This window comes from Gracilinanus agilis, chromosome 1, assembly GCF_016433145.1.
Source record: "Gracilinanus agilis isolate LMUSP501 chromosome 1, AgileGrace, whole genome shotgun sequence".
In the NCBI taxonomy this organism is placed as follows: Eukaryota; Metazoa; Chordata; class Mammalia; order Didelphimorphia; family Didelphidae; genus Gracilinanus; species Gracilinanus agilis.
This window is the reverse complement of record NC_058130.1, coordinates 754,596,477-754,609,735: the sequence shown is the minus strand read 5'-3', so window position 1 is coordinate 754,609,735 and position 13,259 is coordinate 754,596,477. Positions and strand designations below refer to the sequence as shown.

The window sequence follows — 13,259 nt, the reverse complement described above, 5'->3', positions numbered from 1 at the left end:
CTGTCTTAAAATTAAAATATAAAAATATATACTTATATTCAAAATACAAATATATAAAATATAAAATAATTTAAGATTTATATATAATTAAGATTATATATTATATTATCTATATATTATATAATAAACTAAGATTAATATATAAATTATTTTTATATTTTCATATATTTAAATATGTATTAAATATATATTTATTTTTAAAAAAATTTTAACCCTTACCTTCTGTCTTAAATTATATATTATATTATATATATTCTCTCTTAAATTTATACACACACACACACACACACACACACACACACACACACACACACACACGAAAGTCAAACCATCCTAGCTAGGAATTCAAAACTCAGGAAAAATGCAATGGAGAATATTCATCAGAGTTATGGTTGTCTTTGATCTGATATCAGTTATCAGATATATATCCTTCCTTTCTATAAATACACGAGTAGAAATGTGCACGTATTATGTGACTCAGACATGTTATTATTAGGCCATTTAGTCTTGTGGGTTTAAAGAAAATGCACACCACAGGGGATAGTCGATAGAGCACTGGACCGGGAGTCAAGAAGACCTGGGTTCGAATCTCTCCTCCAATCTTTAACTAGCTTAGATGCCCTGGTCAGTTTCTTCATCTGTAAAGTCAGTACAGTGAGGTCACAATTAGAGTGAATAATTAATCTCCCAAAGTAGTCACAAGTATTTAAACTCAAATTATTCAAAATTATAATTATGTAAAATATGGTTACTCATTCCAGACCAGAGGAAAATGTGATGCAAATCCGAGAAATGTAGCTACTTCAATAATGAACACAAGTAATTATTTGCATTATTATCTGTACTATGTAACATATAAATATTTGCATTATTGCACTCATCAGGGCCTCGCTATAGAACAGATTTCCTTCACAGGATTTTTTTGGCAAGGAAAACACTTAGCAATAATTCATATTTGTAGATTTCTAATTCTCTTCAGGATTTATAATTATAATTCAACATTTTTATCAATGAGCTGGATTAAGGGACAGATGGTGTGCTCTCTGCAGATCAGGAGATGGCAGGAAGTGGGGTAGGAAGGCTAGCACACCCGAATGACGGAATTAGGATTCAAAAAAACAAATCTTGACAGGCAAGGAGAATGGGGCGGAACTGACTACAGTAAAATATAATGGGGACAAATGTAAGATCTCACACTTGGGCTGCCAAAAATAAAATCAACTTCACAAGTACAAGATGGGGAAAGATGTGGTTGGGCCACAGTTCCTGTGTTTGTTCATTCACTGATGTGAAAAAGAGCTGAGGGCCATAGTGGACTGGAAGCAACAACCAACTCTGGGAGCCAAGGAAGCCAGTGGGGTCTTGGGCTGCATGACCAGGGAGTCTAATATCTAGAATGAGAGAGGTGACCACACTGTTCTCCTCCGCCCTAGAGAGAGTGCATGATCAGCTCTTGGCACATTCTAGGAATTACACTAAAATAGATGGATAGTGTAGGGAGAAAAGTGAGAAGTCTGAAGACAGGATTATGCAAAGTTAAAGCACCCAGAATTATTTAGTCTAGGGAAGAGAAGGCTGGGGGAGGGAGAGAACATTATGGTCCTTGACTTTGAAGGGCTATCATGTGCAAGAGGGAACTGGACTTGGCCCCCAGGGGGAAGAACCGGGAGCAGTAGGCTACATTTGGAGAGAGGATTATATTATATTATATTATATTATATTATATTATATTATGTTATGTTATGTTATGTTATGTTATGTTATGTTATGTTATATTATATTATATTACATTACATTGTATTGTATTTTGTATATTACAGTATAGCATGGTACATTAAAGTATAGTACATTATAGTATACTATATTATATTATTTTGTATTGTTACATTATATTTTGCTATTATATTTATTACATTACATTGTGCTGTATGTTATATTGTTTTCTATTGTATTATATTGTTATATTGTCATATTGTGATATGTTATGTATTATAGTTACATTATGTGATGTTACATTATATATTATATTGTGTGATGAGATGTTATAATATAATAATAATAGCTTGTATATATATAATTTATTAAAGATTGCAAAGTGCTTTATATGTGTTAACTCATTTGATCCTCACAACAACTTTATGGGGTAGGTGCCATTATAATTCCCATTTTACAAATGAAGACACAAAGGCCAAAAGAGGTTAAGGGACTTGCCCAAGGTCATACAACTAGTACATGTCTAAGGCAGGATTCAAACACAGGTCTTACTACATCTATCTCTCTAGCCACTGGATCCTTTAACTGCCTATTAGAAAAAAACTTCCTAATAATGAAAACTGTCCATAAGAGAACTGGGCAGCTTCAGGAGCTCCTGAGTGCCCTGTGCCTAGAGATCTCTAAGCAGAGGCTAGCCAGTCCTTAGGTGCAGTAGGGAAGGATGTCATAGAAGGGAGACTTGGCCACTTCCTCCATCCATCTTAGGCTAGATGATGTCTGAGGTCCCTTCCAGCACTGTGATGCTGGGATTTCCAGAGAGGAGTTTCCCAAGATGCCTTGGGTAAGGGCAGGATCTTTGGACTATGTAGCCAGTTTCCCAAGAAGACTACTCCTCAACACACATTTATTCCGGTTAACTTTTTCATTCAAGTCTCAAATGCTTTGAAGTCCCATCTGGCGTTCTCTCCATATGTGTAGATTATCCACAGTGTCGAAAGCCTAGGCTGCTGCCATCTCCCTCGTGCCCACTCTTCTCTCCACTCCCTGGACATCGAGTCCTCCCTGCCCACTGTTATTCAGCACCAACTCAGGAAACACAAGTTCATTTTCATATTAGCCCAAATCAAACACAACCGGAAAGATGGACTTGTGCCTGCAGAAAAGCAACATGATCCGGAACACAGCCCCAGTTCCAACAGAAAAGATTTTCCGTGGTTTTTTCTATGTGTGCTTTTTTTAAAATCATCTGGGACTTTTGTCTCTCAAGAGAATCAGTGAGGTGGTTCAGTAGAGAGAGCCCTAGTTTTGGAGTCTGGAAGGCCAGAAATTCAAATCCAGCCTTTGCCACTTACTAGTTGTGTGACCCTGGGCAAATCATTTAACTATCTGCCTCAGTTTCCTCATCTGTAAAACGAGGATAATAATATCATCTATTGTCCAGTTGTATGAATCAGATGAGATAATATTCATAAAGCACTTAAATGTAGTGCCTGGCACATAGTAGGCACTTAACAAACATTTGTTTCCTTCCTTCTTGTCAGCACCAATAAGTGAAAGTAGTTTGCAGGGGCAGCTGGGTAGCTCAGTGGATTGAGAGTCAGGTCTAGAGACAGGAGGTCCTAGGTTCAAATCTGGTCTCAGACACTTCCCAGCTGTGTGACCCTGGGCAAGTCATTTGACCCCCATTGCCCACCCTTACCACTCTTCCACCAAGGAGCCAATACACAGAAGTTAAGGGTTTAAAAAGAAAAAAGAAAAAGAAAGTAGTTTGCAGAAGCAGTTAGGCAGTTCTAGACTAGAGATGAAAAGTTCTGGGTTCAAATCTGACCTCAGACACTTCCTATTTGTGAGACTCTGGACAAGTCTCATAACCCACATTGCCCAGTCCTTACTTCTCTTTTGCCTTGAAACCAATACACAGTATTAATTAACTAATAATTAATTAAGATGGAAAGTAAGGATTTAAAAAACTAGATTGTTACGGTGATTGTTAACCTCTCTTGCCCCCCGCCCCCCGCATTGCACTGGAATCTCTGTGAGGACAGGGCCTTTCTTTTGCTATCTCAAAAGTCCATTGATGGAGCTCTAGATGGGACTTCAGAGGCCATTTGCCTGTATCCCATAGACTTGAAGTCAGGAAGTCCTGAGTTCAAATACAGCCTCAGGCACTGGTGTAAAGATGGGATTAACTCTCTCTTTGCCCACTTTTAGATTTAATCACCCGAAACATATACACCCCACTTATCCTTAAGTATGGGAGGTCCATGACCCAAGTGTCCTGTAGTGGGTGATGAATCAGAAATGACTGACTGCCCCCTGGGCAGTCCTAAGCAAAGCTAAAGCTACAATTGGTCCGCGTAAAGTGGAAGGAATTCGCAGGAAGTGACACACAGAAGCGTCTTTAAAAGCAGTGCCAACTTCCTGTGAAAGGAGTTGTTCAGAGTTCAAGTTGGAGTTGGAGTTCAAGTTGGAGGCTGGTGAAAGATCTGCTTCATGGACCTGAGACCAAAATTTGGTGAAACTGTTCTTGAATCTCTCCCTTTGAACTACCACGTGGGTGAGTGAAAAGGCTGATTCCTCTTCCTGGCTTTTCTGGAGGTACTAGCCTCCAGAGAGGTCCCTTGTCTTAGAGGAGGCCTCATGGTTAAAATCCTTGTTTAATTTATCTCTGGGCCCCCTTTTGCTGGGGCCTCTGAAGCCCTGCCTGGTTTGGACCAGGCTGAGTAAATATCTATTCTCTCTCTTATTTCCTTACTTTCACTCTTTCTCCTTTTGTAAATAAACTACCATAAAAAGCCATCCTGACTTGAGTAATATATTTTGGCGACCACATTTTTATACATTTAGTACAACCTTTAATTTTTGCTCGCTATCTCTCTCTCTCCATTTAGATATATAGATATAGATATTTACATACATATATGTGTGCACATATATGTACTACAGACATATAAATATGTATACAGATATAGATAAATATAGACAGAGACAGTCAGATGATAAGTAGACACAAAGATAGGCGGATAGGTGGATGGATGGGTGGATAGACAGAGAGCTCTGTGACCCTGAACAAGTCATTTACCTGCAGTCTGCCTCAGCTTCCTCATCTGTAAAATAGTGGGTAATAATAGCACCTCATCTACCTACCAAAGTTGTTGTGAAAGTCAAATGAGATCTCCTATGTGTAAGGTGCTTTACAAAGCTTAAAGTGCTGTAAAAGTCCTAGCGAAGCCCTAGCTTTTGATCATTATTTTACAGATGAGGAAATTGAGGCCCAGAGAGGGGAACAGATTGCCCAAGGTCACACAGGGAATGTCAGAGGCAAGATCTGAAGCGAGGTCCTCTGACTCTAGGAGAGGTGTAATGAAGAGAAAGCTGGTCTCAAAGCCACAAGGATCTGGGTCCAAAATCCCATCTTTGTGTGACCCCTGACAAGTCAATGAACCCCTAAATGTCCTATAAGTTGCAAAGAAGGGGCTGATCTGCATGAGTAAAGGGAATTCACTATACCAAAGAAACCATAGGTCCCACTCCTTCTCCCTGACCTGTCCTCTGCTCTCAGAGTCAGAGCTTCGTCACTGTACCAAGCTGCTCACCTAGAATCAGGAAGACCTAGATTTGAATCCTGCTCCAGACACTCACTAGCTGTCTGACTATGAACAAGTAAGTGTTCTAGGTCTCTGTTTGCTCATCTGTAAAATGGGGATGATAATAGTTCCTACTCCACATCAGGTTGTCGAAAGGCTCACATGAGATGATGGGTGTAAAGTGCCTAGGGAAACTTTAAGTACTATAGCAACAGGAGTTATTGTGACAAGAAGAAGAGAAAGGCCACTGGGGACGTGGCTGGTGCAAGATGAGGCCAGCAGAAGAGAAAGCTGGCTTTCTTACCCATGTACAGATGGTCCTCATTTGGGTCATCCAGGACCTGTCAAGAAAGACACAAAAATGGGAAAAGTTAGGAGAGAAGAGAGCGGAGAGGGCATACGGTCAGTCTGAGCTTTAGTGGCAGGCCTACTACACTCTCCTTTCCTCACTTTCCACACTGACGACAGAGATGAGAGGAATTCTTGGGCATTCACCCAAGGCTTGGGATCTAAAAATTCACTCTTGGCCCAACATGGCCAGCTCTAGTGGGCCATACTCAGACTTCCAGAACAACCACAGAAAGTCCCACAAATTCTGTCTTTCTCCTTCTCACACACCTTCCTTCTTTGTGTTTGTAAATTTTCAAGGTTCCACAGTGATATAGACTGGAGAAAACTATTTGTAGTCAATAAGACCTGGGTTCAGATCCCTCCACTAACACAGTGACTATACAATCTCTGGATGAGTCTCTTATAACTCCTTTGTGGCCCAGAAACCTCCCTAGGACTTACCTACCAAGCCTCAGAGGCAGCAAAGGGAGTTTCCTACACTGATGAAATCAAATTTCAGCATCAAAATGAAGCTAAGCAGGGCCTGGAGGGGTCACCTGGCCCCAAGTCCTGTCCCCAAATAGAGAGGTTCTCTGGTGAGAGGCCAGCAAAGTACGACCCCAGTGAAAACGACTTTTGATACTTTTCTGCAAGATTATCTGATAATGGATTTAGACCTGGAAAGAGCCTTTGAAGGCTCTCCCATCTTAAAGAATTGAAGCCTACAGAAGTCAAGGTCACACAGCTAGAGAAATGTTTAAAGCAGGACTTGAACCCAGTCCCTAATTCCAAGGCCAATGCTCTATCCATTACACCACACTGTCTCTTTTTTTTTTTAAACCCTTGTACTTCGGTGTATTGTCTCATAGGTGGAAGATTGGTAAGGGTGGGCAATGGGGGTCAAGTGACTTGCCCAGGGTCACACAGCTGGGAAGTGGCTGAGGCCACACTGTCTCTTGACAAATGCATCATGATCCAGTTCTCAAGGCCGGAGAATAACATCTCTATCTCATTTGCTGTGTTTATTATTATTGTTGTTGAGTCATTTCAGGCAAATCTGACTCTTTGTGGGGACAGCTGGGTGGCTCAGTGGATTAAGAGTCAAGCCCAGAGATGGGAAGTCCTGGGTTCAAATCTGGCCTCAGACACTTCCTAGCTGTGGTACCCTGGGCAGGTCACTTAACCCACATTGCCTATCCCTTATCACTTTTCTCCCTTAGAACCAATGCACAGTATGGATTCTAAGACGAAAGATAAAGGTTTAAAAAAAAATCTGACTCTTGGTGACCCTCTTTGGAATTTTCTTGGCAAAGATACTGGAGTGGTTTACCTTTTCCTTCTCCAGTTCATTTTTACATTTGAGGAAACTAAGGCAAATAGGGTTAAGTGACTTGCACAGGGTCACACAGCTGGAAAGTGTCTGAGGTCATATTTGAACTCAGATCTTCCTGATTCCTGGCCTAGCACTCTTTCCACTGTACCACCTAGTGTTTATTATTAGAACAGATAAATTCCCATCTGCATGGCTGATTTTAATAGTTGTCCAAAGTGTTTTGGGCCCCTGCCCCTCTTCTCCCCAGCCTTCTTTGCAGAGGTGGAGGACCTCAGATATATAATACTGTATATAGCAGCTGACATTTTTGAGATGTTAGTTTTGCTAAACTGCTTCTTCCCACTTTTTTTCATTCGTTGTCATAAGAAAATGGTTCTCTGAAAGGACGATAGGAGGGCTACACTGGGAATTGTAGCTAATATTTAAATAGCAATAAAAATTTATTTTTTAAACCCTTATGTTCTGTCACAGAATAAGCACTAAGTATTAGTTCCAAGGCAGAAGAGTGATAAGGGCTGGGCAATGGGGGTTAAGTGACTTGCCCGGGGTCACACAGCTAGGAAGGTTCTAAGATGAGATTTAAATCCAGGACCCGCTATTTCTAAGCCTGGCTCTCCATCTACTAAGCTACCCAGCTGTCCCCAAAATTTACTTTTTTTTTAAACCCTTGTACTTCTCATAGTGTATTGTCTCATAGGTGTTAGATTGGTAAGGGTGGGCAATGGGGGTCAAGTGACTTGCCCAGGGTCACACAGCTGGGAAGTGGCTGAGGCCGGATTTGAACCTAGGACCTCCTGTCTCTAGGCCTGACTCTCACTCCACTGAGCTACCCAGCTGCCCCCAAAATTTACTTTTTTAAGGAAAGTGTTTTGTCCCTTCCCATTTTAGATTTGCTCATCAGCAGAAGCAGGTAGCTTCTGTCCTTGGGTTACAATCCATGCAATAATCTCCAGGTCTCCTAAACTGGGCTCTCATTTGTGTTCCGTCTCCATGCTTGATCTCAAAGCTGTTCTGCCCTCATCCTTCTCCTCCCACTTTCCAGGCGTCTCACCTCCACCAGCTTCACCACATTGGGATGGTCCAATTTTTTGAGAATAGCAATCTCTTGGTAGACCTGTTCGATGGGGCCTTTGGGCTGGATGCAGCCTTCCGAGGGGGGCTTGGTGCCACGGGGTGGGGGGCGACCTGATGGGGAAAAACAAACACAACACTCCATGAGGACCTTTTGAGGCTGGAGGAAGAGTTAGTCATTCCAGAAAAAAAAAAGTCTGAGAATGGGGAGCCATGATAATGGGACCTCTCCGCTGCTCAAACCCCTCAGGCAATTCTGTTCAATGGAGATCAGACTCCTAATTGTGGGATTCTAGGTACAGCCTGGCACCAAGAGCCCTTCAGGGCCTAATTTCTCATTATTACTCTTTATACATGGTACATTCCAACCCCACCGGGCTAGTTACCACCCATGGCTAGCAGCCTCTCCTGTCCCTGTGCCTTTTTTGGGCAATTCTTTATGGAATACTATCCCCATCCTCCCATCTTGGCCTGCTGATACCCCATCCATGCTTCAAGACTCAACATTAAATTCAATACTACTTCCTTCTGAAGCACTGGATGATGTGGGGCAGGTTAGAACACTGGCTCAAGTCTAAGAAACTGAAATTTAAAAGGGATAAGTGGAAAGACTAAAATTGGGTTTAAAAAAATCATCTACAGTAGAACAAGAGAGAAGGATGGGGTGGGAGGGGGACACACAGATAACCATTTAACTGAAAAAAGCCTGGAAATTTTAGTGGATTGCAAATTCAATATGGCGGCCAAGAAAGCCAAAGTGATCTGAGGCTACATTAAGCCTGGTGGGGCTTCCATCTACTCTGTATTGCTCAGTTGTCTGGAGAGATGGAGGGGAAGCAGAAACTTTCCTTTTCTTCAATGTTTTTTCAATTTTCTTTTTCTTATGAATAATAATGAGTAAACATAATCATTGGACCAACAATGGATCAATAAGATGACTGTATAGAGAACTTGTTATATGTGCTACAGTTTCTTTTAAGTGGATATAAAATTGAACGAGGTGGTAACAAAATTGTTAATTTTTTTCCCTTCTGCGCTACTTCCAGTGGTGAATAGGGAGGTGAGGCCAAGAAGAGAAAGAAGGAAGTGGAGGCCAAGGGGAAAGTGAATGGAGGGGAGCCAAGAAGAAAAGGGAAGGGGTGGAGGCCAAAGGAAAGGGGAATGGAAAGGTCAAGAGAAGAAAGGAAGAGGTAGAGGCCAAGGAGAGGAAGGATGGAAGAGAAGTCAATAAGAGAAAGAAGTAGGTAGAGGCCAAGAGAAAAGAGAAATGTAGAGGCCAAGGGGAAAAGGAAGGAGGATGCCAAGAGGAAGGGGGATAGAAGGGAGCCAAGAGGAAAAGGAAGGAGATGGAGGCTAATGTGAAGAAGAAATGTAGAGGCCAAGAGGAAAAGGGAGGAGATGGTGACCAAAAGAAAGGAGGGGTGTAGAGGTCAAGGAGAGAAGAATGTCCAGGGTATTTGGGGAGGACTGGTATCTCTGGCATAAGAGCTTGCCAACCCCTTTTCAGGGTTGTTCATCCATCTTTGGTGTCTACCTTCCACCCAACTCTCACTTGTGGCTCCAAGAAAATACAGAATGCCCAGCATACTGGCCACAGCCCAGTAAAACCTTCTTGACAGGTGGAATAAACCAGGCTACCAAAAGACTTCAAAACTGGCAGTGAGTTAGGAGAATGTCTACCCCAAGTACGTGAAGATTTCCCCCAGTGGAATGGGAGGATGAGAACAATTTGTTCCAATGGCCATGAAGGCAGCTGGCCAAGGAAGAACGTTGAAGCCAAGGGGAAACGGGAGGTGAAGGCCAAGGAGAGGGAGGGGGTGAAGAGGAGGCCAAAGGAAGGAACCAGGCAGCCAAAACTGACCACGAACATCTCCCGTCTAGTCTCCTCCCCTGCCCCCATCTCCAGCCACGGCTGCTATCTTCCTGCACGGGGCGCCCTGCCCATCCTCCCCCAAACTATTTAAATCCGTCATCCCGAACACTCACGTGGGAAGCCCGCCTGCCGCACCAGCTTCTTTTTGGAAAGCACCTTCATGGCCTGGAAGAGAGAAGGCCCTGCTTACTGTTGGTGGGGCACTCCAACAGGGGAGGTGGACTCTGCTTCTATCCCAGGATCCTCATGCTATGCCCCAGCCCTCCCTAGACCCTCACGGCCTCACGGCCCTCCTCTGAGCACAGAATTACAGAGTAACTCTCAAACAGATCCTTCCAGGCTGGTGGGAAGCTCCAAAGGGGAGGATTTCCTGTCAAATAAAGGGGCCAAGGGAGACGGCCTTGGGGTGAGACTATTGGAAAACATCCATCCACTGAGAGATGGTGTGGTCTAGGAGAAAGAGCTAGGACTTGGGGATTTTTGAGGGTTATCGTCTCTGCGACTGCTCAGAAAGCCCTTTCCTCTCACTGTGCCTCAGTTTACCCATCTGTAAAAATGGGAATAAAAGCACTTTATGAACTCATAGGGTTGGTTACATCATAGGAGTCTATCATTCTATGGCTCCTAAGACCATATGAGATCACACGTGTAAAGCTTTTTGCATATCTTGTAGTAACATGAAAATGCTAGCTATTATTATTATCATTATTATTACCATCATCATCATTACTATCATTATCATTATTATCATTATCATCAACATTATTATTATCATTATTATTATTATTATTATTATTATTGCTATTATCACTTTAGAGCTTGAAAGGTTCTCATTCTTGGGCAACGGGATGGCTCTGTGTCGAGTGTTAGACTTGGGATCAGGAAGACCTGAGTTCAAATGCTTTCTCAGATCTTTACTAGTTGTTTGATCTCGGACGAGTCACTCTCAGCCTCGGCTGCCTCATTTGTAAAAGGGGGACAATTACGAGCTTCTACCTCTCAGAGTTGTTGAGAGGATTAAATAGATAATGTGTATAGAGCATTTTACAGACCTTAAAGTGCTTTATAAATGCTAGCTATTATTATTATTATTTCAAATTCTTTGTTTTACCAAGGAGGAAACCGAGTCCCAGAGACATCATAGGTAGTAAAGCAGCAAACCCAAGACTCTGTCTCCCTTGCTTAGGTTCAGTGGAAAAGAATGTTGGACTTGTCCTCACTGGTTCCAGGCTCAAAACCCAGCTATGACATTTGGTTAATAATAACTCCCCCCCATTAACTCAGGGCATGCTCTATCCAGTGCCTCAGTTTCTCCATCTGTAAAATGAGAGCCCTAGACTCTGAGGTCCCTTCCAGCTCTAAATCTGGGTTTAGATGACCTCAGAAAAACCCTCCAGCTTGAACATTCTTTGATACTGCCGCCTATTAAGCTCCCCAATAAGCTTTGGGAATGATGGCTGGTTAGAGCAATTGGTGAAGAGAATTCCCGACGCCAGCCTGGGAGTGCTCGAATGGGTCTTCCAAAGCAGCTCCCTGGCGGCTCCCCCATGCCTGAAAGTCTCAAGAAAGGGCTGCTGTGGTCGCCGCCGTCCCGGGGGGAACCTCGCTAAGTTGGGAAGGGCTCCTGCCTCGCCGGTCCTAAGAAGCCGAGGTCTGCTGGAGGCCTTGGAGACGTCGAGTCGTTTCGCATTCAATCTTGTACAAGGGAAAACAATCTCCAGCCCAGATATCTGCTCCCTCATGTTCAAAGGGTGAATAAACAATGAGGGTTTCAGCAGGGCCGAGGCTTAAGGAGATTTAAGAGATTTAAGGAGAAGGAGACATTGAAATAGCGGCTGGGCTTCATTGGTGGGAGAGCTAGACTTGAAGCCTGGAACACCTGGGTTCAAATACCACCTTGAGACACTTAATAGCTGGATGACCTCTGTGGACCTCAGTCTCCTCATCTAAAGTGAAAGGTGGAATTCCATTTCCTCTACGGCCTCTTCCTGCTCTAAATTTATGGTCCTTTGGCCTCCATGGACCTCAGGCTCCTTATCCATAAAACGAGTTGAACTCATGGCCTCTAGGATCCCTCCCACTCTAAACTGATGGTGCTGCGACCTCTGTGGATCTCGATTTCCTTGACGGTAAAAGGAGGACAGAGGAAGACTCGGGACATGATGGTCTGATCGTGTCCCCATCTCGAGACCTCAGTCCCCTCATGTGTAAATTGAGGGGGGTGACTCTAAATCCATGATGTTATCCTCAGTCTCTTCATCTCCCTGGGCCTCAGTTTCCTCATCTGTAAAACGAGGGGGGCTAGATGAAAAGAGCAAGGACACTGTGTCCAGTGCAGGAAGAGCCATTCTTGTCACGGGCTTTCAGAAGGTCAGAGCCAGGTACTCACATAGTAAGTATTGTCGTCTTCATTGTAAGCCAGCTTGACCACTCCGTAGGAACCCTGGATGAAGGAGAATAAGTCCATGATACTCGCCCCCACGAGAGTCCTCTCTCCCAGCATCCCCTGGGCAGGGGGCACAGGGCAGGGATAGTGTCTGAGAATTCCTCTGGCCAGCCTGCCCCAGTTCTACCCTCAGAGCGGTGATGGCCACAGCTGCCACCCCCCATCTCCCACCCACCCTCCAAGGTCCAGCTCAAACCCCAAGCAGCTCCTACCCACTCCCAACCATTCGCAGGTGGCCGGGCCTAGCTCTCAGCTCAGTCTTAATCACACACAGCCCAGGATGTTTGTTTGTTTTTTAAAACCTCACCTTCCAATTTGGAGTCAGTACTGTGTATTGGCTCCAAGGCAGAAGCCTGATAAGGGCTAGGCAATGGGGGTCAAGTGACTTGCCCAGGGTCACACAGCTGGGAAGTGTCTGAGGCCAGATTTGAACCCAGGACCTCCTGTCTCTAGGCCTGGCTCTTCATCCACCGAGCCACCCAGCTGCCCCACAGCCCAGAATGTTATTCTTTCCTATGTGTGTCTTTTCTCCCTCTCATTTCTTTCTGCAACAACCCCAGAACCATGTATAAAGCCATAAACAAACATTGGACTACTCACTAAAGGCAATAAAAACAGATCTGATCTGGCTCCCTTCGTGTGAAATAATGAGCAGTCCTTCTAATGGGATGTGATGCTGCAGTTACCAGGAAGGCATGTGACATATACAGCAATCAGGACTTGGGAGTCAGGAAGATCTGAATTCAAATCCAATCTCAAACTATACTAGCTAGGTTACCCTAGCCAAGTCATGTAAGTTCTGTGCCTTAGGGAGGGAGGGAGGGGGGGAGGGAAGGAAGAAGGAAGGAAGGAAGGAAGGAAGGAAGGAAGGAAGGAAGGAAGGAAGGAAGGAAGGAAGGAAGGAAG

The 13,259-nt window shown here is 43.7% G+C and overlaps 1 protein-coding gene across 1 annotated transcript in view; it reads right to left on the bottom strand.

Annotated features, from left to right (window-relative positions):
- CAMKK2 (calcium/calmodulin dependent protein kinase kinase 2) overlaps window positions 1-13,259 on the bottom strand; it is an 84,101-nt gene that overhangs the window by 25,497 nt on the left and 45,345 nt on the right. Inside the window, exons 2-5 of the mRNA XM_044685414.1 lie at window positions 12,297-12,350; window positions 10,021-10,072; window positions 8,015-8,148; window positions 5,605-5,641 (exon numbers count right to left, since the gene is read on the bottom strand). Of these exons, the coding sequence (XP_044541349.1) occupies window positions 5,605-5,641; window positions 8,015-8,148; window positions 10,021-10,072; window positions 12,297-12,350 (277 nt within the window). The remainder of the gene's footprint in view (window positions 1-5,604; window positions 5,642-8,014; window positions 8,149-10,020; window positions 10,073-12,296; window positions 12,351-13,259) is intronic.